General features: G+C 41.9%; 1 protein-coding gene across 34 annotated transcripts in view; it reads right to left on the bottom strand.

Moving 5' to 3' along the window:
• Positions 1-333: 333 nt before the first annotated feature.
• ENOX1 (ecto-NOX disulfide-thiol exchanger 1) overlaps positions 334-27121 on the bottom strand; it is a 536764-nt gene continuing 509976 nt past the window's right edge. For all 34 annotated transcript variants that reach the window (XM_070578360.1, XM_070578374.1, XM_070578365.1 and 31 more), the window contains 3 exons: positions 22355-22457; positions 11517-11602; positions 334-1284 (listed from right to left, as the gene is read on the bottom strand). In XM_070578360.1, coding sequence (XP_070434461.1) covers positions 1153-1284; positions 11517-11602; positions 22355-22457 — 321 coding nt within the window. In that variant the 3' untranslated portion in view covers positions 334-1152. The remainder of the gene's footprint in view (positions 1285-11516; positions 11603-22354; positions 22458-27121) is intronic.

Here is a 27121-nt window from a genome sequence, read left to right as displayed (position 1 = left end):
AATAAATCAATCCAGGAATTAATAATATTAACTAATTGGCTATTTTGTACCTGCCCAAGAGGACACAACGCAAAACATTTATGTTGATTTTATTTGGATGCTATATCTTGGTATTTTCAAACAGTATCTACTCTAATGCTGTATAATCTCTTTTTCTTAGTACTTTCCACTCCACAATTTTTATATATTCCTATTTGAAATTATGTCATGTCTTTTCATGTCACTCATGCATTTAATCATTTAAAAACGATGGGATATGAGATGTGACAATAATGTGAGAAAGGTTTCTCAAGGAAGAATTAAAATATATGAAAGAATAATTTGCAAAACAAACATGGTAGAAGTCATATTTATTGAAAAAAATTAATATCTTTGCTATAAAATTTGTAACAGGAATATTTACTGAATGTTTATTTTGATGCATAAACCTGAATATTACATACCAAGTACAAGACAGTAGCACTAGTTTTCCCTTTATTTACATTTTATGAAAATTGTTATGCAGTCCATGTTAAAAGAACTTATGATGGAGAATTGTTACATTAGAAAAATAATATTCTTGATAAAGCATTCTCAAGGAGTCCAATCACATTTTCTGCCTCCTCAATAAGGCAAAAGTCCCTGGAACAGCATATAACTTAATTTACAAAATACAATAAATGTTGAGACACATATTCAAGTTTTCTTTTGGTATGATCTTTTCCTCACTGTAAAATTACATTTTTCTTTTTTTACTGAAACAGAAAGACTTTCAGGAAAATGTCATTGAATGATTTCAGCTATACATTACATATACAACTCTGTAGTCTAGCAACAACCATTGCTACACCATCATTAATTTTAAATATTTTGCTTGGCGAGCTATTCTCAAATGTAGCATATTTTAAGATTTTGCCATCATTATGACTGTGGAATCATTGGTTTTCATAGGAAACAGATCTGTCACAGTATGAAGCTTTGTTTGTTTTAGGGAACTGGTACACAATTACATTTCCACTCACAAGAGAACGCCACGGATGGAACTAAAGTCAGGCTCTGCGGGCTCCACCAAGGTCCCGAGCTGGGCCAACCCGACACCTCCTGCGCTCACGCTGCACAGCCCTGGCCAGGTTCAGGCGGGTTATTTTCCAGAGATCTTTTTGCTCTTCACAGTTAGGTAGTTTTAATTCCTTCAAAGGCACACAACTTCCATCTTTTCTCCAGCGTTGCTCCCACACCTGTGAATTCCTGTTTAAACATGCGTGGCAGCCTCATCAAAAGCATTTCGATTTCGTTTGCAGATATCTGTTAGAAAGGAAGAGAAATCACTTTGGGAAAGGGACTCATCTGAAAGGAGACCAGGGGTTAGGTAGGGAAATGCTTTCCCAGAGAGACAGACAACATGTGTAGATTTCTACTTGGCTGTCAAGTAATGTCCTTATAAGAGGAGCACGACGTAAGTGCTGAATGTGATTATCCTTGTCATCCCGAGCACGAGACAATGGGTGGAAAGTTCCAGGTTCGCCCTTCATGTGGATGGCTACCTTCCTGGCAGCGTCACGCCTGAACCGCCCTCCCTTGATACAAAAGGAGATGGGATGGGACTTAACGAGGCTCAGAGCAAATTCATTACCACTCCTGGAAAGCTACTGCGCCCTCATCCTGTTCTATCAAGGGCAGCACTTTTATCCAGCTCAGTGAGGGCCGAGGGCATGCGGGTAGATTTCTTGCCACCTTAACTTCTTTCTCTTCCTTTAGCTTTCACAGGGACCAGAAGATCATGAAGGTTTAACAATAGAAATGAAACCCAAAACCTACAGCCATAGAAGTCTCAATATCCAGTCATAAAATCCAGGTAGATTTGTTTAAGGCAATTTTTTTCTTCTCCCAATTTTTCTTTATTGCATAAATTTTTATACCAATAATTCATTTATTCTTAAATAAAGAACAAATCAACCATAATCCTTCTGCTCTAACACAGCCATTGCTCTTGCTTTCCTGTGGTGACATCCTAATCCATGTGTGTGCATGGGGATCTCATGTAGCAAAGCAGCTAAGACCCTGGAATTGGGACCTGACGTTTTTGTTTGAATCCTGTATCTACTATTGTTATGAGCTAAATGACTCCTACCAAGATAATCAGTCTCTCTAAGCCTCAGCAAGTGGGAATAACAACACTTAATAAGGATGTGTGCAGACTACCAGCTTAGCACAGATTTGGGCACATAGAAATGTTCAATGACTCAGATCTATTATTATTTTTCAAGGTACAATCACTGTATAGATATCATTTTACAGTCTATACTTTCCATTTAACAATATTAACACTCATTTTAAAGAGAGACCAAAGAGACCAGGAAGTCAAATCAACTGTTCATTCAATACTCACATGGAAAAGATTTCACATGACAGATATATTCAATATTCCTGGGCCTCCAATACAAAACTTTAGATAGAGGCAGTCCTGAAAGTTGAAATCAATTGTATTCTAACATTTCTGTGTGAATTATTTTGAAACCTGAATGCATTTTCCCATAAAACCATGTTAAACGGATTATTAGACTCCAGGTCAACCCACAAAAGCCTATTAAACAGGTTATTGAAAGGTTCATAGTGATTTTGAAAGTACATTTTCTTTCAGGGAGCACTGTGTGAAGCACCCTCACCAGCACCCTCATTTCATTCCTACGACACTCCTATGAGATATGAGGGGCAAATATGATCTATCTCCATCTTATAGCTGAGAAAACTGAGTGAACTACAGAAGTGTCTTATCCAAGACAGAACTTGGGAAGGACCCACTGCATGTGGGTTGGGACCTGGGGATTGGTGTGCTCCCCAGGATTGTCAACAGCTGCAGGTGAAGAAGTAGGGGTGTAGTGCGTTTTTAAAACATCAATCACCTGGGGTACTTGTTAAAAAGATAGATTCTCTAGCCTCTTCTCTGAAGACTTTGATTCAGCCAATCTAGGGGGTAGCCCAGATAATCTTTGTTTTCTTTTGCTGAGGAAGATTCACTCTGAGCTAACACCTGTTGCCAATCTTCCTCTGTTTCGTATGTGGGTTGCCGCCACAGCATGGCTGATGAGTGGTGTAGGTCCATGCCCAGGATCCTAACCTGTGAACCCCGGCTGCTGAGGCGGAGTGCACCAAACTTAACCACTAGGAAACAGGGCCAGCCCCAGATAATCTATTTTTAACAATCACCCAAGGTAATTCTTACACTCAAGCATATTTGGGTTAAGAATGGGGACTTAAACTAGACAGGTTTGGTTTTTAATCTAGGCTGTGCCTCAGGCAAGCTGTGTGACTTTGGGTGGGTCATTTAACAGCGATAATTCTCAGTTTCTTCACGTGTACAACAGAAATAACGATGTCTCTCTCTGTGTAATTGTGAGGATTACATGTAAAACGTAACACAGTGCCTAGGACCAATACGCTTTCTATATACACCGATTTATCAATGCTGGCAGAATACAACACACTAATATCAAACCTTTTGTGGCGGATGCGTCAAGCTCTGTGCAGATAAACCAAAGGAAACGAGTACAGAGAGGTATGTGGTCAAACCCAGTTTTGAGTTGGTCCAGAAGGCAATTTTCCTTAAGCTCTATGAGGCCAAGTTATCCTCCTAACAAGCTCCCTTCTTTCTTTCGGGACGAGGACAGCACAGGTAATCTATGTTAGACTCCAGTCCACAGTCAAATTCAACTGATACCCCTGAGATGAGTGGTCCTTCCCCAGATCAAGCAGAAGCCATAGAAAAGGTGACAGATTGAGGTAAAAGCCAGCCCACCACAGGCTTGTTTCCAGCATAACTATCACCTCCCTAGGAAAAGTAGAGAAGAAGCCTTGTGCTATTCATTGAGGAGAGAGAAAGCTGAATTCTTGAGGGTCAAATAAAGATCTGATCTAAAGATAATGTCTATGCAGGAGGCCAGCTGGGGTCAGGTTGGGCAATCCCAACCCAGCAGCCCCACCGCGGGTTTTAAAAGGCATATCAACTCATAATCACTGAGAACTTTTTCCTTGCCAGACTCTTCGGAAAACACTTTCTTTAATTCTCACCACTCTCTCCTAAGAGAGCGAATAGTTTACAAATGAGGAAACTGAGGTCCAGAAAGATTAGGTACCTGGTGCAGGGTAACCCAGGCAGTAAGTGTGGAGCTGGGGTGCAGATCCAGGCTCTCTGCCCTTGTTCTTAACAAATGGTGCCAACCACCACAGGGGGTCGGGGAGTGTGGAGTGAGGTTGGGAAATAATCCTCTTAGTCACTGCTTCTCTGTTCATGGGTGGGGACCACGGGGGAGGGCTCTGTGTACTGGAGGGCAGGCTCTTCTGTGACGAATACTACTTTAGAGGGATATCCACATCAACAGCATAAAACTGAAAATTCCCAACTTAACCAGCTTGTACACATTCATACGCTAATGCTTGAGCACCCCACATGAACCATTCACCAAAACAGCAAGCAAATCATAGGGAATCTTGTTTTCCAAGGTGTCTTGTGACCTGAGCCTAGACTTCAACCTCAAAGGAAGCAGAAGGTGGCATGCAGCAGGAGAGATGTAGCTACACTTCCTGAGTCATCACTGTGGGCACAGAGTAAGCGCTTTACATGCACTGATCTCATCAGAAAGCTCATTAAACAAGCAAACAAACCCCTCACCTGCAGGAAGAAAGAAATGTAGAGGCAAAAGATTTGGAGTCTAATCATGGCATGATCATTAACCAGTTTCACTGTCTAAATCACTTAATCTCTTTGGGTGTGTTCTCATTTGCAAGACAAAGCAATTGGGAAAAAACTCACTGAATGCTCTCAGTACTTGGATTTGAGTGCTGGTCCTGCCCTATATTAGCACTGGTCTTTGGGCGAGGCATTTAAAATTCACCTGTCTGTAACCACAGATCCACTAGAGGACCAATTTGAACTGAGCCCATCTTATCAGTAGAGTAATTAAGAGTTGTTTTTCAGGAACTGAGAGTCCACCCCTTGTCCAGTTCAGGCCAGTTGAGACCACCAACCCATCAACTGGGCCTGCACAAATGCCCAATAGGTGACCTTTTTGATGTCAGGGGGCCAAAAACTCCACCCTCAGGTCATGGTAATGCTGCTATTTTGTGAACATGCATCCTATAAAGAGGCGTGAAGCTTGACTACAACTTGCGCAGGTCATCAATTACCTCACTTTTCCTTACCTTCAATCATCTCTCTCCACCATTCAGACTGCTCTGCCCTTCATTCCATAAATTTTCCCCCAAGCCCTGGATGGAGGGAGACAGATTGGAGAGCTCTGACTCCTATCTCCTTGCCGGTCAACCTCACAATAAAGCCTTTCCTTTTCTCAAAAGCTGATGCTGTATTAATGGTATTTTTTAATTGGCTTTGGGCAGAGAACCCCTACTTTGTGGGGTAACATGTCCACCAGGTTTTTGCCGAGATCTCAAACTGAGAAAACGTGAGAGGTCTTTTGTGTACTTCGAAACACAAAACAAAGGAGAACCAAAACTTAATAGCACTTACTGTGTGCCAGATACTGTTCGGAATACTTTTCATAAATTAAGTCATTTAATATATACAGTAACCCATAAAAACCCATTTTACAGAGGATGATGGCAAAATTACAAGAGCTGACAAATTATTTATAGGGAGGAGAAGAAAACAGAATTAAAGTAAATGAAGATATTTGTAAAGTAAAAGTTCTTTGGCCATAAGGTGAAAAAGAAGGGCAAATTGAATTTTCTCTTGAATTAGTTTTAAAAATCCCGAAATGTAATGTCGTACAGGTTAATTTTGTCAGGTTGGGAAAAGGTTTAAAAACCATCAAACTAACCTAAAAGCAGGTTCTCCTTGATCTTTCTTCTGGCATGAGAAATAAACACCTTTAAGGAAATGCTCTGGAATTTAGCTGAGAGCCTTCATTTCCTACCAATAATTTCTTGGTCTTGAGAACTGAACCAGTCATGGCATCATCACATAAAACGAAGCACCAAGACCTCACTGGCTGAGCTCAGAGTGAAATTTACCCATTTCCTCATCAATTGTGCAGGATTCCCTTCCCTGAATCCCTTCTGAGGTCAGGGATTCTCTCTAGGCTCCTGTTTGTCACAGATGGAACCCTGGGGCCAGGGATGGCTGTTTACTTGCCCAGCTGGTGAGTGGAGGGGCTAGAACTTGGTGCAGGGCCTCTGATGCTGAATCTAGCCCTGCTTTCACAGCACTGCAGTCCCTCTCTCACAAAAATACTATGCGGAGAATCAAATACATGTGGTTAGGAGAATTCTGTGTGGCATTACAATACAGGTAGAAACACATGCTGTGACAGTGAAATATCATTCTCCCATATACCAAGCATTTGGTGCTCCAGAAAGTGGGGAAGATTGTCATAAACATGATGCTTTTATCACTCTCTTATCCTGCTGGCTTTTGCTCCAAGAAATTAGTGGTCTGTATATATGTCTTTGATGTTGTCAGTGGTCCCCCTACCCCTGTTTTGTTTAAAATTTTCTAAGTCTAACATTTATTCTTTTAGAAAGGATTGATTTGCTCTAATTAAAAAAAGAAAAGAAAAGATGAGAAGAAATAAAGCCTCAGTGTAACCAAGGGGCTTTGTGTGGTGGTAACGCTGCAGAGGTAATTTGTAAGATCTGCTTGAATTATTTTCTGAAGTGCTGATTCTAGTCCAAGGCCCCTGCCTCCTTGCCAGGCCTCTCAGCACATGTATAAATTGACCCAGGCAGACATAAATCAATTTTATTATCGGGATAGTTGGCTCCACGTCCCACACCAGTCAGGCAAGGGAAGCTGAGTGATGACGGGTTCTCATTTCAGGCACTGAAAAGACACTGGTATAGGCTTTGTCGAGGCTGGAGAGTCAGGCAAGCCAATTGTAAAACCAGATTTCTTTCCATAGGATAAACTGACTGTTAGACTTCAGTGCACACTTAAATCTTGTTCACTCTTCATATCCCTAGGCAAAGCACGGTGTCAGCACATAGGCACCTTGCAATAAACATTTGCAGAGAGAAATACAGAACGTGGATGGGGAGAGGAGGGAGGGGAGGGAGGGAGGAAGGACACAAAGGAGGAAGTATGGGAGGAAGAAGGAAAGAAGATAAATAAGTGGGGAATTAGGAAGAGAAAAGGAAAGAACTGGAGCGAAGAGGAACAGGGAGGAAGGAAAGGAGGGAAGAGGAAAAGAAAAGAAAGAAAGAAGAAGATAAATAGAAGGAATTGGAAGAAGGAATGGAAGAATTGGAAAGAGAAAAGAAAGGCTCTGGATGGAAAATGAGAGAAGGCAGGCAGGAAAGAAGGGAGAAGGAGGAGAAAGGGAAGAAATGCGGCACTGATAGCTAAAGGACCTCAGAGGGAAGCCACCAGAACAAGCATAGACTCAAGGATACCTCCTGTTAATCATGACTTGGACATATTTCGCCCTTCTCCAACTCCTATTTCACTAAATATCTGCCTGCCCAATTTAGCACTTCATTAGTTCACGTCTGATTCTCAAGTTAGTTCATAGATATTATACCATTTCCTCAACTAGACTACAAGTTTTTTGAGAGCAAGTTTCTTTCTTAGATTTCTTTTGTGTCCTGGCCATCCTCCACTCTCCTAGTCCCCCGGACAGTGCAGGGTATGTGAAAAGCAGTGAATTATCCGAGCATCCACTGGGTTCCCTGTAACCTTGTCAATTTCTCTCCCTGTGGCTGAGCAACTCCTTTTTATTCTTTATGTAGCCAAACGGAAGTAGTTACCTCCTATACTTCATATGTCATATGCTCTCTAGAGGTGCTGTGATATCTAAAAAACACAGTCATTACAGCCTAAGCAACAGAAAACTCATTCACTCATTAACATACTGTGACAGAGGCTATTTAGGAGAACACCAGAATATACATAATATTAAAGATTATTCGGGTGGGCAATCTTACAAACCCTATTGGGAATGTTTTTATCCATACTTGGTGCCTAACTATAATCTGGGAAAGAATGCTCTACAATTAAGGCTGATTTGAATTTCCTTGGAATTGACAAGATATTTTAATTTCGTGTTTCCAGAGGTAAGATTTTAGTCAGAAATGCACGTCATTTGCTCCTCTGATGAGAAATGTGCACATGCCCATGAGCACCCAAGCCCATCACCAACAGTGTTCTCATGCCAAAATGGCAGGTCTTTCTAAATCCTCCAGCATCTACGGCTACACTATGTTGAGTCTGGTTTTTAGAATCAAGTCTTCCATTTAGTAGGCCTAGGGAAGAGGCTGCAGGTATGTAGGGGGGCAGCCAGGCACACTTGGATGACTGGGTCTTTGTCTCCTAAAGAATACATAAACTAGGGGAAGAGAGAGGAATCCATCCTCTTGACTGTAAGATAGGAAATATTCATCTGCTAATGCTCAACTCAAACGTGACTTCTTTGCTGCCTAGGATCAGCAACTGGGCTTAATGGCTTGGGGCTGATATGGGAGATTCTGTGTATCGATCAGAAACCATTTTCAAGATAGTGTTGCTTATTCTGAAGAGCTTACCTGCCTGTGCCCAGGGCACAATTTTTGACTCAGCAAAACTTCAGGAAGCCATCTCCCCCCACCACCCTTGCCCTATCTTCCTCTGAATGACTCTTCCTGACTTGGTCATATGTTTCCAATGCAAGAGAGCTGAGTAAATGAGAGTGAGTGGTTTAGAAGAGACTGAGAAGAAAAAAATATGCAAATATCATTATCAAGAGCAGGAGGAATATTTAACTGGAAAATGGCCTATTATTGGGCTACACAGTTTTAGGGAGCCATGTACAATTTACATGCCCAGCATAATTTAAATTAATTCCTGTCTCTCTTCCACTTCTAATCATTCTTATCCACATATATGGCCTTTGGGAAAATCCTAATAAAAACAGCTCCATTAAGGCCGGACTGAGCCTGCTTTCCTTGCTCTCATCAGCACTGGGGTAGGCAGAATCTAAATGCTATCTTACAACAACTGTGGCAATGGTGATGCTGTCCAATCTCAAGGAACCGTGTTGTTCTAAGTGGAAATTTTAAAAAGCCGTCCCACTACAGTCAGCAAACCCCCTGTGTTGCGGAGGCCAGGCAGAATCCACTGCCTTAATGCAACATTAACCAAAACTCTGTGGGGGCCAGGTGACACTCAGTTCATTCTGATTGATCAGAGGCAGGCACACCAGGCCGCTGCACCGGAAAGCCTCAGCATCAATGGCTGTCCGTGGCTGCAGGATTCTGAGCCTCGGGGCAGCTGATGCAAGGACGAGGCCTTCGTGGATGCTTAGAGGGCAAACCTCTCATTTGTTTTCTGCTTAAAGCCCTGAGGATGTGGAATTCCAGTACAGAGCAATAATTTGCTCTCTGGATTAAAAAGTCTAACTATCTTTTCAGCCTCACTGGGATGGAAAGAATATTTGGTCCAATCCCTGGTACCCAGGAGTTTAAGTCAGAGCACTTTTTTGATATATTTTTTTACCACAGGCATGAGAAAAAATCTGACAGCTCTACTGAGCATTTCAGTCAGGCCATGGAGGGCTGTCTGGGGCAGGCCCTGTGTATTTCCTCTGGAGGGAAATACTTTCTGCATTATCTTCTAAAATAAAAGTACCAGTCTGAGGTGAAATGGAATTCTCCTTGATTCAATTCCTTCCGGAAAGGACCATCATCTCATCGCCAGAACCAGGTGTGTGGGTTCTTTCCTCAGAGACCGATAAAGGAGACCACACAAACCTCACCTGAGCAAATGGATGATGGACACTGTCCTGAGAGTACGACTAGAACAAGAGCTTCCACCTCACCAAAATAATTCATCATTTTTAACTGCCCAGGTGATTTTACGTGCACATGCATGCACACGCATGTGTGAGAACTCACACACACATCTCACAGATGTGCAGATCATTGACCTCCACTGATGGGGCAGAGGAGACGAGAGGCCTGAAATTCTTAGATAAAAAACAAGTGGATTCTTTGGCCATTTCAGCTCATACTAAAACAACAGTTGCTTCTCAACAAAGCCTTCCCACTTGGGATTTGCAGAAAGGGAAGGAAAGAAATGTCAGCAATATGAGAGGAAGGACAAGAGCGACAACAGGAATCATTTCTTGAGGGCTTATTCTAGGCCAAGCCCATCGGTGCAAGCAGTGTTTGGTTTAATGGTCCAGGCAAAGGTAGTGGTGATATTAAGGAAGAATGATATTGGCGAAGGAAAAAAGACCAAGAAGCCCTTCAAAGCTTTATTTCCACAAAGTGACATTGTATAGCTTGTCCTTCTCATTTCGTCTGCGTTAACGTGAGCATTTTCTGTTACCTCCCTGCCCACGTGAGGGGAGGCCACAAAGAAGACAATAACATGATTCCGAACTTCACAAGTCTTACCGTCTCCTCATTCCCTTTCTCTGCTTTGGTCTACCTGATCACCAGCTGTGTGGGAACGAAAGGGCATGAATCTCCATGACTGAAGAATAATTTTGTTCCGGATGACTTGTCTCAAAGGGGAAGTATAAGACCCATTAGAAAGGGCAAGCAGTTGTGGGATCATGAATTGGTAAGATCATGATCTTATTTGAATTATTTGAATTAAAATAAGAGCACGGTATAGTAGTTTCATTGATCCTGACCACTGAAAATTGAAAATGACCTATGTGTATTCAGCTCATACAACTGTGGGCTGTGGGCCTCGTCCTACAAATTCCACGCACTGCGCTGTGCTCGGTGGAAGAGCTTCTTATTCCCATTTTCCTCCCCAGCAGGACATTTAGCCAGCTACTCAAGGACAGGCCTAGCTTCTCTGTTTTGCTTCTGTGTCCATCCCCTTCCAGCTTCCCCAGGCAGTACTGGTTAATGACATCACTTTATTTCGACAGGGGCCCCCCTTGTTCACTAGGATTCAATACATAAATTGAGCTCTTTTTCTCCCTTCTCCTTGGGCACACAAACACTGCAAAGGGCTAGGAGTATAGCTAATTTGCAGATGAGAAAGACTGAGCCTCAGAGGAATGAGGAGTGACGTGCCAACCCGGAGGGTGACCCTGAGGAGCACAGCTGAGAAGAACTCTGCAGTCATTTCTTCCACTTAGAGAATAATGCTGAAAAACAACCATTAATACAGTTTTCTTGAGAGTCATATCAGATCTCTATGTTATTTGGGGTGATTTTTCCTCTATTGTGTGGAGTTCTTAACACAGAATCCTGTGAGAATAGCTCTAAGGATAATGCCCCATTAGCCATCCTGACCTGATTTCTCCCTTGTTTTGGGAACTTTCAAGCCAACCTGCAATTTGAAGTCCCTCATACGCTTTTCAAAGTAATTTGGCCTCTGCTGAAGGTCGTTGTCATTTTAGATAACGGCTTTTCTTTCTACAAAGACAAAAGTGAGTGGAAGGAAGACAACGATCTGCCGAAAACCGAGGTTCCTATGAAGGAGGAGGAGTGATTATGTCCCTCACGCAGCTGCCGCAGGGTGTGCCTGCAGCCAGTGATCGGCACGCTCAATTTCAGCAATGCAAGGCCACTCCAGAAAAGACATTTACCTTGGAGTCCAGCTGCTGCATGTATGACCAGAGATACTCTATATTGGCTCCAAAAGGATGGACGTGAAGAAACGTTGATATGATGCCTGAATTAAAAAGACAAACAGTGGACGTTACTGAGAGGCAAATAAGAGTCTCAGTCAAATAATGTCATCTAACCCCAAAGACGGTTTTGTCAGGCTAAGTTATGGTCTTGCCATTTCTAAGAGCACTCAGCAAGCATTCAATAGCAGCACGTTTTGGGGACAGTAATAGTAACATGGCACACGGAACACTCCATCTCCTGGAATGACAGTAGTTAGAAAAGCTAGACTCAGACAAAATATAGATGGATAAAGGTATTTCTAAACAAAGACTCCTGGAAGCATTTCAACTACCAATTTTATGCTTGATTTACCAATACAAAATTGTAGTTATTGGAAGGATAAAATTCCCTCTCTTCTTTTCCTCAGTGGACTTCGCGGTATGAAAATGGCTCATACAGCTGTGTGAGAAGTCACACTGCCTCAAATTTCTCTGATAATTACAGCTGCTGGTTATGAAAAGTATTTAATCCACATTTCTCCTAACTCCACTGAAGGAAGCACAAATCCTTCTGGAAACATTCCCTATCTCCCGTGGTTGTGGCTGTTGTTTAAAGGGAGCCAGCTTGCCCTCTCGTTCTCCCTGCTGTAATTTACAAGATCATCTTAGAAGGTCTGGGAATGGAGGGTTTGGCTGGAGTCTGATTATAAATCAGAAGGCTTTCCCATTGTGAAAATCAACTGTCAACAAGGTACTGACAAATGAAAAGCTGGATGCAGGCGTCAGGGCTGAAGGAAAGGCATTAGCTTCCTACCCTCCCCGCTCCTATATCCAAATCGAAATAGTGAAAATGAGGATGTTGATTCCACAGACTGTATGCTGCTGTCTGTTAAGAAACTGTGTTCACACTGACATATATTTTGGTTCTCTTTTAAACGGGCTTCAAGATGAATTACATCGGAGGATAACCCCTCTCGTGCTGTTTATTGTGAAGCTTTGGAGCCTGAGAGACAAAGGTCAAAGGGCAGACCCCCACTTGCATGAATGGCAGTCAGGGCTGGCACTAGCTGAGCACATCGTTCTCGCACGACGTCGTCCTATGAATTGCAGGGGGCCCTTGGACTGATCTGGGAGAGGCCCCACGGCCCCCTCCTCTCCTGTGGGATGGTTGGGAGGCTCTGGGATGAGTGGGATCAGTTTCTGAAGGAAAGCTCCCAGTTTATCCTTGAGCTGAGGACACAGAACTGAAGACTCTCGATAAGCACTCTCAAAGACCTGTCCTCAGAACTCTGCTTTCATGAGGTTTTTATTGGTTTACAGTGAAATGAGGAAGATAGAAACAATTCCTTACATTTCTCCATAAAGCTAAAACCTCAGTTTTCAGAGATTAACCTGTTTTTCTTGAGATATAAAGAATTACCATTTTATTCTGAGTTTATGTTCTCCCTTTTTTACTACAATGTCCTTCTTTCATGAAATAATGGCGATGATAGACCATAATGATGGTAGTTGTAATATCTTTCAGTGGCAAATAGCCATTTTTAATATACTTAAGTGGAATTGTTTTTTCTCCCTCCTATACCACCTTATTTGTTAATATATCGTTTAATTTTATAGACCTGGCAGCTACTTCCCTGCTCTCAGGGAAAGAAATTCTCAAATCTGGTGAGGTGGCATTCTAAGTAATTCTGTTACTAATAAGAGTTAAAATACAGAAGCTCATGAATGATTTACTTAAAAAAAACTAGAACAGAAGTGTTTAAAACATAACACTTTCATTTGCACTTCTGAAGTGGGAGAGAGGAGCAGAATTCTTGGGGGAGTTGCCTCTGTTTCAGGATTGCGGGTGGGCTCTCCCTGCTGTCCTAGGCTGAGGACAGGGGTACTACGTCTGCGTGAAGGTTTCTACAGACAGCCCTGAACAAACGGCAGGCAGTCCCACGCCCCTTAAGGAGGAGGACAGGAAAGGGAGAAGGAGTAGTCAACCCCGGCTTTGTGAGAAGGCGAGGGTGTTCCTAGGGAGAGGCTTTCCCAGGGAGGGTAGGGGGTGCTTGAAGAAAGTGGCTCACAGAGCCCGGAGGGCTGCTGCAAGAGGGGGAAGCAGCAGTGCTCTCCTGGGTTGGACATCTGCTCAGGTAGCAGACCGATCCGGCTTTGCACTGGCCTGAGCACAGAGGGGACGGCAGGGCTGAGATGGGGAGCTGTGTGGCACCGCAGCCTTTAGGGTGACAAGGATGTGTGAGTTTCCCATGGGGCAAGGGGGCATCTCAGAAGGTAGAGGGGCTTGAGCAGTCTTACCAGTAAACTACCGCAAGGGCCCCAGCAGCCAGATAAAAACATTTGTCATATTCATCTCCCCACTGGACAGACTTAACATCTCCTGGAGAACCCACAGCCTCTCCTATGAATGCCCATGGGAGTGTGATGTGAAGATAAATGTCTTCAGTAGAATGAAAAGAATGAGTCAGAAAAGGATGGGGGCGGAGGTGTTGTGAAGGAGAGGCTGATAACTCTTGGCCTAGGAGACGAAGTGCTGAAGGAGGCAATTTAGGGATACCAGAAACGGGAGGAGCTGGAGTGCTGCTTTTGTTGCCTCCGTGATGTTGGCCTCCCTCTATGTACATGGACTTGCTCCTTCGCTATTTACTGTCCCTCAGTCCCAATCTTAGGTCTACACCCCCAAGGAACTCTGCCCTTAGACAGTCTTTATATGTTCTGGTGCAGTATTGGAAATATTGTATACATTTACAATAAATGTACGTTGAATGAATTTATCCTCTAGTACTGAGAACACCAGTATATTTCTTTAAAAATTCTATTGTTCTATTATTGATAAATGGGGATAAACAAGAACCTTAAACATTGCTACCAGTACTAATCGATGATGTACTACTCTTCCAAAAATCAGCAAACTTTGAGGCATTATTCACTGGTGATTCCTGCCCTTAACTCATCCTGTAATGGATTAAGAAGCACAGAGTAACTTGGATGTTCTCGGTATGGATAATGTTTATCAAAACTATTTTGCTCATAAAATAAGTGGCAAATGCTCATATGATTTCTATATATATTTCTAAAATCAGATTAGAAATCCTGACCCAGGCACCAGCCTGGTGGCCTAGTGGTTAAGTTCACGCGCTCTGCTTCAGCAGCCTGGGGTTCACCGGTTCAGATCCTGAAAGCTGACCTAGACACTGCTCATCAAGCTATGCTGAGGTGGTGTCCCACACAGAAGAACTAGAAGGACATACAACTAGGATATACAACTATGTACTGGGGCTTTGAAGAGGAAAAAAAGGGGAAGATTGGCAACAGATCTTAGCTCAGAGCCAATCTTCCCTACCAAAAAAAAAAAAAAAAAAAGCATACCTTAAAAAAACAAAGAAATCCTGACCCACCCATGAGTAATTTTCCTTAGGACAGTAATCAGAACCATCTAGGTGGTAGCTGATATTAACAAGCCATTAGCTTTTCTTTATAAAAGTTTAGCAATTGACACTACATACATGTGGGGCCAAGGCAGGCAGTTAAATAAAGGTTTCCCAAGCTTTTCCTATGGATGGCAACCATGTTATTCGGTATTGCTAGACATATAGCACAAACGGGAAATATTAGTCATCCTCCTTCCAAGTACAGCTCCTCTCACAGTCCCCACTCCTGCCGCTGCCCATCCCAGTAGCATCACAGAGGCATCAGTCACGCCACCGGAGAAAATGTAGTTTCTAGGCCCGAGTTTTGGATCAGATTCATTTAGCGGAGAGCTTCCTAAATAAACCTCTTTATGTAAAAAAAATAAAGCCTCTTTGCAGCTCCTTTAAAGGAACTGGGATATTTCCTGAGAACGGAAAATAGGATAGCTGCAACTCAAAATCTAGTGAAAAATTCTACAAACCCAGAAAATGGAGACTATTTTATGGTTCCTGGGAGGGAACTAAAGGTTTGGTAAAAGTGACACCAGGACCTGAGGGTGGAGAACTCAGCCATTACTGAGCTGGTGGATCTGCAAAGGGATGGACGTAACAGTTGGTCTTGGCCATTTCCATAGAGAAGCAGACGTCTTCATATTTAAGAACGGGTTTCCCAACAGTGGAAAATACAACCACAAGCAGCTAATTTAAGAAAATAAAAAAGGAGTAGAGAAGGCTGTCAGTACTCTTGAACTTTTTGCACATCTCAGGGCCTTAAAAACGACTAGAAAGATATACAATCCAGCTCTGTACAACCTGTGGCAAATCCCTCATTAGGAAGGCCCATTTAATCAGGCACGTAAAGGCTTTTTGAGCTTTCCCATCAAAATCGTCTAGTTTATTCTCATTTTTAGAGCTCACTAAGACCATAGGAGGAGCATTTAAATTAGCTGGATAGTGCTAGATTTTTGCTGCCTCATTCACTCTTATTTAAACATTTCCTTAGCAGCAATTAGGTGCCAAGGTGCTAGGGAAACAGCATTGCAGCAGACAGACAAGGTTCCTACTCTTGGGGAATTTATAGTCTAAGTAAGCAACACAGATGATAAACAAGAAGATTAGAAAGAAAGGAAACATTGTTTCAGACAGTGGTAAGCAGAGTGAAGAAAACAAAACAGGTAATAGATGGAACGGGGGGGGGGGGGGGTAACCTCAAACTTGGTGGAGGGACACTACATCCAGAGGTTGAGCGAAGGGAAATTTTCCTGAGAGTCAGATGAGAAGGAGCCAGCAACACAGAGCCCAGGGGAAGATCACTCCAGGTACAGGCAACAGAAAGTGCAAAGGGCCTGAGGTGGAAATGAGCCGGAAGGAACAAACCTGGCTGGAGAGTGGTACAATGTGTTTGGAGGTAGGTGGGAAGCCAGATCACGTAGGGCCTTGTATGCCAGAGTAAGGGGTTTGGATTAAATTCTACATATAGTAGGAAACCAACAGAAGGGATCTAAGCAGGGGCATGATATGATCTGAATTATGTTTTAAACTTATCATTCAAGCTCCTGTGTGGTGAACAGACAAAATAGAAACGGGAGACCAATTAGAAGTGTCTACACATGACCTGAAGCTGCTTTAAAGGTATAAGATAGTAGAGTTCATGTTTCTATGTTGAAGGTATGACCCTCTACTTACATCTGAGATCACTGCCTAAGGGCGATGCAGCTTTCATTACAGTCCTCATAGATTACAGAGTGTTGAGTTGAAAAAGACCCTCTAATCAACCTCCTAACTTTATACAACATGAGGAATGAGATACACAGGGGTTAAGCGATGTGCCCAGTGTATCAAATGCCTCCATCCACAAATATTCTGCGTGAGGTCAGGGCTGTTTAAAGATCATCAGGTACTGTGGTTTGTCACAGGGCCATACACCCTACTCCCATCTTTTTCTCATATGGACTCCTATTTTAAAAATCTGGTTGGTTACCTGATGAGAACAAAATATCAATTTGTACATTCAGTTTGGGGAGTGCTTTATTCTCTTTGAGTTGAGTGAGAAATGGAATCCCACCAGAATACACTCTCCTATCCTCAGGCTACTTGGAGTTTTATTCCAAAGTCTCTGTGTCAACTTGTAAATTCTGGCTGAGAATTGCTTTCCTTATGTCCACACTGGTTGACAGTCTCCCGGGAAATTTCAGGAAACCCCGGGCTCTATCAGCTCACTGGGGCAGGGGGGCACCCCAGGGATCTCCAGGAACCTCAGCTCTGCAGAGGAACAGCTGTCTTGCTGGAAGCCTGACCATAAGCCAGTCTTAAATATTCCTGCTTCATGTTACAGCCCATATGAAGGCTCCACGGACACTGAACTAGAGAGCTAGCCAGGAGGATACTATGTGAAATCTGGGTTTCCCAATAAGCCACGAGGGGACAGTTGTCTCTGGGCAGCTGCAGAGCGATAAAGCATTCAGAGGAAGCAGAGAGAGGCAGGACTGTGAGTGGACGGCAGAAGACTGATTAAACAGTTGTGGTTTAGTCGGATACTTCTCAGTGCCTTGGGATTCTAAAAAGCTTTCATTTTCCAGAAAGCAGTTTGTTCCACTTATTTGGGGAGTGTAATACCTAACTTGTATGGTTAGGTTTTTTGTTGTTGTTGTTACGATCTGTCTACCTGTCTTATTTTACCTAAATCTCTGAGACTGTATTTGGGCCTTTCAGTAAATAGTTCCTTGTATCTGAAATGTCCTTGACGGCTCCCTTATCTATCTGGAGAAACCCTATGCATCCTTTAGGACTCGCTCAACTGTCCTTTCCTACAACCAGGCATCTGTAGCACACATAGCCCCTGCTCTGTGTTTCTGATTTTACTATGAACCACATTTCATTGTCATTAACCACTTTCTTTCTCTAGTCTATGAACTTCTTGGGGGAAGAGATCACCTTATCACCACCATCAGCTAACACAGCTCTTGGCAGATGGCAGGACAGTAGTTCTCAAAACATGGTCCCAGAAGTGCTGGCTCTGATATCACCTCAGATGTTAGTTTTACAATAAACAGAATCTCCATGTAGGGATTCTGCCTTTTAAACAGGCTGCCCAGATGATTCCTTTCTACACTGAAGGCTGGTAATTTTTATTGCAGGCTCTTGACAAACATTTGTTGATTTATTGATATAGATATTCGTTCTCGGAAACAAGATTTAGGTCAATGATTCATTCTTTATGGTCAGTAGCTTCCAGAGAAGAAAACACTCTTCAAATTACTTTTCTCGGGTGCAGCCTACATATAGCCTCAACTCTATTCACTGAAAAGACCAAAAATCACTACTCAACCTTCTTTAAGTGTATTTTTCTACATTCTATTCATCTGCTTCCTAATACCCACCTATTAGGGGGAACATTCTAATTTGGACATAGACAGGTTGTGTGCAGATGTGTGAAATGGTGACAACGATGGAAATGGTGGTGGTGGTGGTAGGGGGAGAGCCTGATATAAAGAAGGATCTTGGTTACCCATAGTATGTATGTCCTGAGCTGCAGAGGCGTCAGGATGATACGTAAAGAAGTTTGCCTGATCATTGAGAATTTGAGGGCAGTTCTCGGGGGTCTGGGGAAGTATTGAGGAACAGCTGCTTCGTAAACAGAGTGGTTGAGAAGGTTTTGACTCTACCTAGAGGGGTTTACAATGATGACTAGCATTGACAAGGTGCCAATCAGGGCTGCTGAGACTGGAAATCTATTGAGTAGAATTAATTAAAAAGCAAGAGAAGATGGAGTGATACAGACCCAGAGTTATACTGTCAATATCTCCTCAGAGCTATATGTCTATGAATAAAAAAATTTTGATCCGTTCTCCTTCATAACAATAGCCAGTGGTTTCCAGGCAAACACAGCTCCAAAGTTTTGGTCCTAAATCAAAAGTATTGACTCATTCTATCCCACACAAGTTCAATGCATGCCAGATCCAACATGTAGGCCATATGTGAAATGAACCAGGAGTTCTGGCATAGACACTAGGCAATGTCAAGCTGGCCTAATGTGCGGTTACTATAGAGTTGTGAGATGTAAAATGCTATCCTGCAATGTCCCCATCAAAATGTAATTTTTTTAGGTCCAATTATATGTCAACCTGTCTTCACAATGATTGATTGCAAAATAAATAATCCAGAAATCACAATAATGAAGTGCTTTCTAAGGGCCTATCTTCTTTAGTTGAATTGGAACATGGCACTCAGTGCCCATTAATTGTCAAGCAGAAAGTTTGGCAGAATGATTAAACTCCCAAGGGACTCAGGATCCAAATCTTCAAAGCTCCAACAATGTTATCAATGAAATCCCACTGATCTTCTATAATATATACCTAACTTATGTGCCTTAAAGACTCCAATTTCTTAAAATGGTCATGAGAATGTCTGGAAAGAATATTTACTTTTGCCCAGATAAATTAGTGTCACAAATAATCACAAACAACTAGGATTCCTCATTGTTTAGGAAGTTCTAGCTTCAGTTTTATGTTCTCTGTAGATGGAATCCATTTGAATAGCTTATTTCTCAACCCCCTGCCTTCTCTTCCAGGCAATCAAGATTTGTGCCACTGTACATTTTTTATATAACATTTGTGTGTTTCACGAGGGTGTCAAGTTATCTGAAATATTCGCACATAGTATATACAGTAGGCACCCAGATGTGATGGAGATTTTGCCAATAAGTATTTCTAATACAAGGGAGATTTTTCTGCTGTGCTCCTGGCCTTCTAGACTGACTTAGAGCTGGCCCATTCTATCCTCTATATAGGCTTAATTATTCCAAGGGGAGATTCCAGGGAAACTTCAAAGAGTATTCCTGACCCCTCCAGATATACCCAGAAGTCCAGGGGACTCCCAGAATCATTGTGCCTACAAGTATTCTTCGGAAAAGTGTAGCCCCAGCACCAGAAACTCCTTTCTCTCTCTAGCCTGGTCCCGAGCAGTTTTGGACCCATATTCTGTCCCTATCACAGTCCTTCTCTAGATTCCAGAAGCTGCAGGAGAGGTCTTCATGGTCCCAACACTCAGGTATCTACAAAGTATGAATGGCTCAACTCAACCAGCAGAGGTTCGTGTTAAATGGCAGGGGGCAATTGCATCCTTTGGCAGGATCCATTTTGCCAGTCTTGGAAACTCTTCCCTACCTTGGCATTCTTTTGGATGATTACTCTCTCTTTGACAACAAAAGAGTGTAAATGCCTAGAGATTTGGGGAGAGGGTTTGGGCAAGAAGTCATCTGTAATCAAACTTCATTAACTAGAGTAAAATGGAATACTGAGGTAGAGAGGAAATGGAGAAAAGAAGGGAAAAATTAAATGACTAAGTTTATTTTAATCAACAACTTAAATCTCCAGCCTCCTTTCTACCTAAACATTTATATAAATTGATTTAAAATGAGTATCACATGCTGTTTCTCTTTTGCTCGACCCTGAACTTCAAAAGCTAACATAGGTAGACCAGTTCAAAAGACCAAAACTAAGGGGGAAAGTCCTGGAAAATTTAGAGTTGTTTGTGCCTACTTTTTATTGAAGATCCTGAGTTATCAAATTTTTTTCTTTCTAACACACTTGAATTTACCAATTAAAAAATTTTTTTCTAATACTGAAGACCTCAGCAGAAGTGACATGTTATAAATGTAACCTTCCTTTCTACTTCTGTTAACCTCGGTGTGTAAAGCACATCATTTTTTAAATTTTTAGGTAGCTGATTAAAAAAAATTTATGTGTGTATATATATATATGCGTGTATATATGTGTGTGTGTATATATGTATGTACATATATAGTAACTACTTAGAAGATATTGTAAATGAACTGTGTTCTTCAAGTAGAACGTACAAGGAGAAGCAATCTGTAGTGAGAGGCAGGAAATAAAATAAAGAAAATGGAGACCTATTCCCACTTTTTAACCTTTAAGTGGTCTGTATTATTCAGACAAACAAAGAGAGAGAGTCTACTGTGGATTGTTGCATGCTTTGTTCACACACTAAAAGCATCATGGGGAAAATAACAACTTTGTCAAACTGAGAGAAAGAGAAACAGTTGTCAGAGTTTGACACATTTGCAATAGAAGAAAAATCCAGTTGCCAACTACATATGGGTTCATTTTGGGTTCCTGGAACTGAGAGCCCATCAGCATGTCTTATGAAACTTGTGCATAGCATGTGATTACGGCTGTATATCATCAGAGAGAAAAAAATAATTGGTTTTCCTTGGAGTATCTCTAAGTTGATGTCATATTCAATAACCCTGTAGTTGAAAAATCTATATATGATGGATGAAGTTTGGACTATCTTTTGAATTTAATTCCTCCTGTGCCAGCTTCTGCGGGCCCTGGTGTACCTGTCATTTTGAGGTGAGTACATGCAGTATTTAGAAAATGCAGCCAGGTGCTACTTCTGCCAGATGATGAACTACAGAACAATGTGTCTCACATGTACAGTGGCCTCATTCTTCACTCTTAATCATGCCACAGAGGAGCCAGTCTAAACTTGGAACCCCAGTCTAGGGTCAGTGCCAAGGCGCAGCTTGAACTAATGCTGTGCATCACAGAGTGAAGATGGTGGCTTCTCTTTCTCTGAGTTTGAGGAATTCGGAAACAGCCTTAAACATACAGGCTCCTAAGGTAGGGTTCCAGGCACATTACTAACACGTCCTCATCAAGAACTCTTCCTTGTGAGAATAAGTACTACTTCTGAATCTGCTCATGAGGATGATCAAAAGGGAACATTTAGAGCGTCACCTCTGGTCCAGATACAGAAAAAGCCACCCTAGATGTATTTTGTGGGCCAAGTGATTTTTTTTAAATGAACAGCAACGTCCTTCCTTCTACTTTCCCTTTGCTTAGCGGCCAGCTTGTTTTATTTAACTTGGGTAAATGGATCCACACTTGGGCAGGGAAGCCTGGATTAGACTGTCCTAGAGTAGCCCAGCAGTGGTAGTCTGGATGCCCTTATATCATCAGCATTGTAGGTCTGGCCTTGGGCTGACCTCAGGATATGGTCTCTCTTGAGCCTGGGGATCTGGCTTGGTTTGGAACGTTTGGGTTGGATTCAATGTGGCCTCCACTTGGAAGTGATGAGTCCAGATTTTGAAATCAGATTTGTAACATGTGAGATGCAAATTAATCTGTCTTCTAGTACTCAGATTTATGATCAACAGCTAACTAATATACATGGTTATAGAAGAGCAAAACCCTCATTGGTTTGTACAACCCTAATTTGAAATGTACATAATACAATCTTGACAGAGTTAATCTCACTTCTGATAGAAGGCAAAGCTGTTTAAATTGTTAACACGTTGAAGGTGAATTACTTAAATATTATTTAAGTAAATTACCTGAGAATTATTTAAGAGAACAGATGAGGAAAACAGAATTTCCTTACCGATTAGCAGAGCTTCTTTCTCTGATTTTAAGCCTTGGCTTCTTTTCTCAATATTGTTCTCTCGGTCTTGGTTGACCAATGCAACTGTCAACACATTGATTTCCTATAAAGTTAAAAAACAAAAACCATAGAGGTGTTTATGTAGATTCTGTGAATTTCAATAAAAGCCACCAGGTCTTTTAAATTCTATAAAACAGGACATCACTTCATTTATAACTGAAGATCAACTTTTATAAGTAATTGATCTATTTGCCCAACAGTAGAAAAGTAATTCTAGAACTTAAGCTCCTAGCTACCACTCTGAGCAAACCGAGTAACGCTCTCCAAAAGTGGCACATTTGGTGCCAATTATCTTAGGTTTTTGTCCATGTTTTGATTAAATCCTGTTAGCAAAAACTGTATTTGACTGTAGCTACTTTAACATGTTTTATTTCAAATACGAAAAATTCTCTTGAAAAGCATATACAGACTGATTTATAATACTAGGCTAGTAACTTGTTTGAGTGTGTGGGGAAACAGGGCCCATTGCGAAGGTGAGATACAATTGTTGTTAGGAGTGTTTAAGTTGAGTAAGCATAGTCTTTATACACAACTGCAAAAGGTAGATAAAGCAAAGGTTGGGAAATTCTTTTCTTTGGAAACTAAAAATGAAGACTTGTACAACAAGCCAATAGCGCATGAAACATTGAGGCTGGACTATTTTTAGTTCTGTCTATGGTCTTTTTTATTTAAAAACAGAGAAAAATATTTAACTCATATTCTCCCAGACTTGATTTTAGCACTCAAACTGGAGAATGATTTAATAGAAAATCAAATGTAATGGTCAGAGACCTGCATATATGGGATAGTAGAATCATTACGGTAATTGAGTCTTGGAGGGAATTTTCTCCTGGAAAGATAAGCTTCAGAGGACTAGCATATTGAGCAAAGGGTTAAGGACACTGTTTTGATTTGATGATGGGGAATCTGCCAGGATGACAGAGGACAGATAGGGAAGGACAAAGGAGAACTTAGATGGTCTGAGCAAATGGTTTGGCAGGTGTTACCAGGCCTGGAACTGGTTATAGGATAGATATTTAGCTAGTTAATATAAATTAACAAAATTGGCCAGATAAAACCATATAGGAAAGCACTGGGAGCATGTTGGGCATGAAAAGAGCACAAACCCCATCTGAAGGCATTCAGATAAAAAAAAGAAAAGACAGAAAAAAAAATACCTCAGTGCATGCCAATCAAAATAGATCCACAAGCTTAATTTAATCCATGAGCTACTGATTTGTAAATCTGAGGGAATTAGAAATTGCCAGGAAAGAAGACCCTCCTGAGACATGCACTTGGTGGTATTTGGTGAGCGTTTTAGAGGCTCCTCTAAAGGCCAGACTTATCTGCTGAAGACTGAGTGATGGAGACCGAGAGAGGATGGGTAAGGTAAAGATGGGAACCAGATCAGAGGGTACCAACTACAGCCTGGGGCTGATGGTAGGAGTCTGCCCATGAGGACTGGGGTCAGAGAGGGTTTAGGGAATGGCCCAAGGCAAGTCTGGAGCCAGCTGGACATAAAAGGTCACTAGAGATGAGAAACGCTCTTCTACTTCAAAAAGGGATCTTGGGAACAAGCCCCAGTGGAAACACAATGAGGAACTTCAAGACAGAATAAACCCAAAGGTTTATTAGATGAGATTAGAACATTTTATAAAGGGGAGCTACAGGGAAAGGAATAGGAAGTCCTTCTGTGATGAAATAACATACGGTGTTTTCTGATTAGGCTGTGTCTCAATTGGAGCAGAGAAGGCTGTGTGGATGCTGCATCTCTCTGGGCTAGTGGGGACAAGGAGCTTGCTGAGTTCTGTTAGTGGTGTGCCCTAAGGACATACAGGTCCCACAGGGACATGGTGCTAGGCTTCTATGCCTGGGAGAGTAAGATTGCTAAGCAGAGTACAGGCTGAGGCTCTGTAAAAGTCTCCCAACAGAAGTTTAGGAAGAAGGAAGATGGAAAAACATTAACTAGGATGATGATTGCATCATTTAAGAATACAAATAATGAACCCCTGAGGTCAGTAGAAACAGTATCTCCAATAAAGGGTGATCTGTTCAGAGCCTGGATGATAATTGGGACCAAATGAAATTACTGAGAAGGGTTTGGCAGACAACAGGCCCACATTAATTGCCAAAACTGAGTGGTGTCCTGGGGCCATCACACAGTTGAGGATCCAGGTTTAGTTAGGGAAATGGACCATAGAGGGCAGGCAGCATGTCAGGAGTCAGCAATAAATGGCAAGGGCAGAATAGATTGAGACCATTCGAGAATGCTGTTAGACACCTGTCCCCATATTCAAAGCTGGAGTCATGAAGAGAGGGGACTTTGAGCAGACCCCAACAACTGCTACTGAATGAACATCTACGAGGAGCCAGATGTAGCCCGCCAGTAAGCGGTGCTTTGATAATGTTTTAGGGTTGGGCAAATGAGGATGGAAAGATAAGAAAGAATCCTAGGACTACTTTTCTGTGGAAATATTTCTTGAGATTCAATATTGTAGCCTGTGCTCTGCTGACCACAAATGATGTACTCCTACATGGTCATCGTCAGCGACCGTGGAGTGGAGACACCTCTCTCCAAGGCTCTCACAACAGTCCAGCAGGCCTGGGCCTGACAGAAACCTGAGGCTTGGCAGATGCTTCAGCCTTTGGGTGTTACTGCGAGTTCTGTCCAGGATGGAGATGGAGCTGCTTTTCTGACTCCTCCAGGATGGAGAATTATGTTGGGAAGTGGTACAGGACCTAATGAAGCTGATCAGGCAGGTTCCAAGGAGTGCTTGCATATCGTACTAAGTTGGCCTCAAGAATCTCCTAAAGGGGAAATATCATTTTCATTATACTCATAGGTGTGTCCAAGCATATTAACTTGAGACTTGGGTCTATAACATCCTTTAGTGAAGTGCACCAACTTGTGACCACTCAAAAGAGTTACTATGACTAAGCGCTCTGGAGCCTAAGCCTGCCTGGGGCATGATATACAAGCTCAGACTCTTGCTGACAAAGTCACAGAATTAATGATATGGGTGAATGCTGATGTCATACATTTTGCCAGAGACAAAATTTAAAATTAATATGGTTGTATATTAAGGGCTAGAAGACAGGATCGTGATTTTATATAGCCACTTGATGTGCTGGGCTTTTATCTTTTTTCCAGCATTAAAAAAAGAGGAAGGGTGTTATAATGACTCATGTATCATGGGTTCCTTGAAAAATAAAGTTAATTTGATTTGTCTATATTTATAATCGGGCTATTCAGTTGAACAAGAGAATTACAATTATTGATAGCTGCGAGTTTGGGCTAGTCTACAAAGTACAAAGTAGATATAAATAACATCTCTCCCTTCTTTCCATGTTTTCACTTACTGCGTACAAATATAAATTATTATCTAATGTTTGTCAAAAGAGCTCCATCATCATAACTGGTTAAGGTGAAGGGAATAGACAGAGAGAATGTGGGACTAAATAATTCCCCAAACCAAACCCTCCTTGCATGTAAATTAAGCTTGCTTTTACTTTCAGCCACCCAATAAATATTTATGCCACATACATATATTATATGCCTACTCTATGCCAAGGAATGCAAAGTTTTTAAGGATACTGAGTCCAAAGTGACAAGAAGCAATCCAGGGGCCAGTGAGCAATTCTTATAAAAGGTCTGTAAGAAAGCTTATAGGAAATGTCAGTGAATGAAGCTGGAGAAGTAGGTAGATGATGATAAGGAATTTGGATTTTGTCTGGAAGGCTTAACTATGAAGAGTGGTCAGCAGAGGAGTTACATGAACAATTCTGTACTTTAGGATACTGGTTTGGAGGCAAGTGAAACTGGAGGCAGGATGCCAGGTTGAAGCCTACTGTAATAGTCTGTTTTTTAACTTTTCAGGATGAGGGTCAAAACCAAGTCAGTGGTGTGCAGAGTGCAAAACCTAAGAGAGATTTAAGAGGTAGAACTAAAAAATTCTGATGACCTTGTGGATGAGGAAAATGTTGAGAATGAGTAGGTTCCTCAGTGAATAGGAAAACAGAGAAAGAAGTAAGTATGGGAGAAGATGATGCATTCAATTTTGGAAATGTTGAACTTAATGTTTCTATGACATCTTGTCTAGATATTTGGGGGAAAATAGGATGCACAGGTTTTTGAACTTAGAAACAATGCCCTGACAGCTCTTTTTACAGGCAAGCAACCTTGATGTCTCCTTCTGGGACAAAGACAAGGCTTGTTTACTGCTTGATATAAAAGAGGTGGATTCCTCAAGCTCAGTGCTCCTCTTCTGTAACATAGCCCACTGCACGTGCAGACTTCTATCTGGGCACTTCTATGGGGGGATGATCAGGTTATGAGATCCATGCGGATAAATCTGGTGAACCCAGGACAGCTGTCTGGTAGCACACGATAAAACTTCAAATGGACAGTTGCCAAAATCTTCTCTGAGAACAACCCATCACAGTAGGGACAAATTGACCATAATGTTAAACAATAAGGGTGCACATTTTCAAAGATATCAGAGGACATGCCCAGTTTCTGCTTTCATCTCTAACTCTGGAAAAAACACAGTTCAAGTCTAAGTCCTAGCTTAAAAGTTTCTTATTCTCTACCTAGGATGTTCCAACTTATCTATTTAGTGAGTGGGGGACACATTTTACTGAAACATTGGCTCATAAGTTAGAAAGGCTCTGCCCCTTTCTTAAAAACGTCACTGTCCTTATTACTCCTTCCCACCCCAAATCTCTGGA

The sequence above is a fragment of the Equus przewalskii genome, chromosome 16 (genome assembly GCF_037783145.1).
Source record: "Equus przewalskii isolate Varuska chromosome 16, EquPr2, whole genome shotgun sequence".
NCBI lineage: Eukaryota > Metazoa > Chordata > Mammalia > Perissodactyla > Equidae > Equus > Equus przewalskii.
Note: the sequence above shows the minus strand (reverse complement) of the source record. Positions and strands in the feature narration are given on the sequence as shown.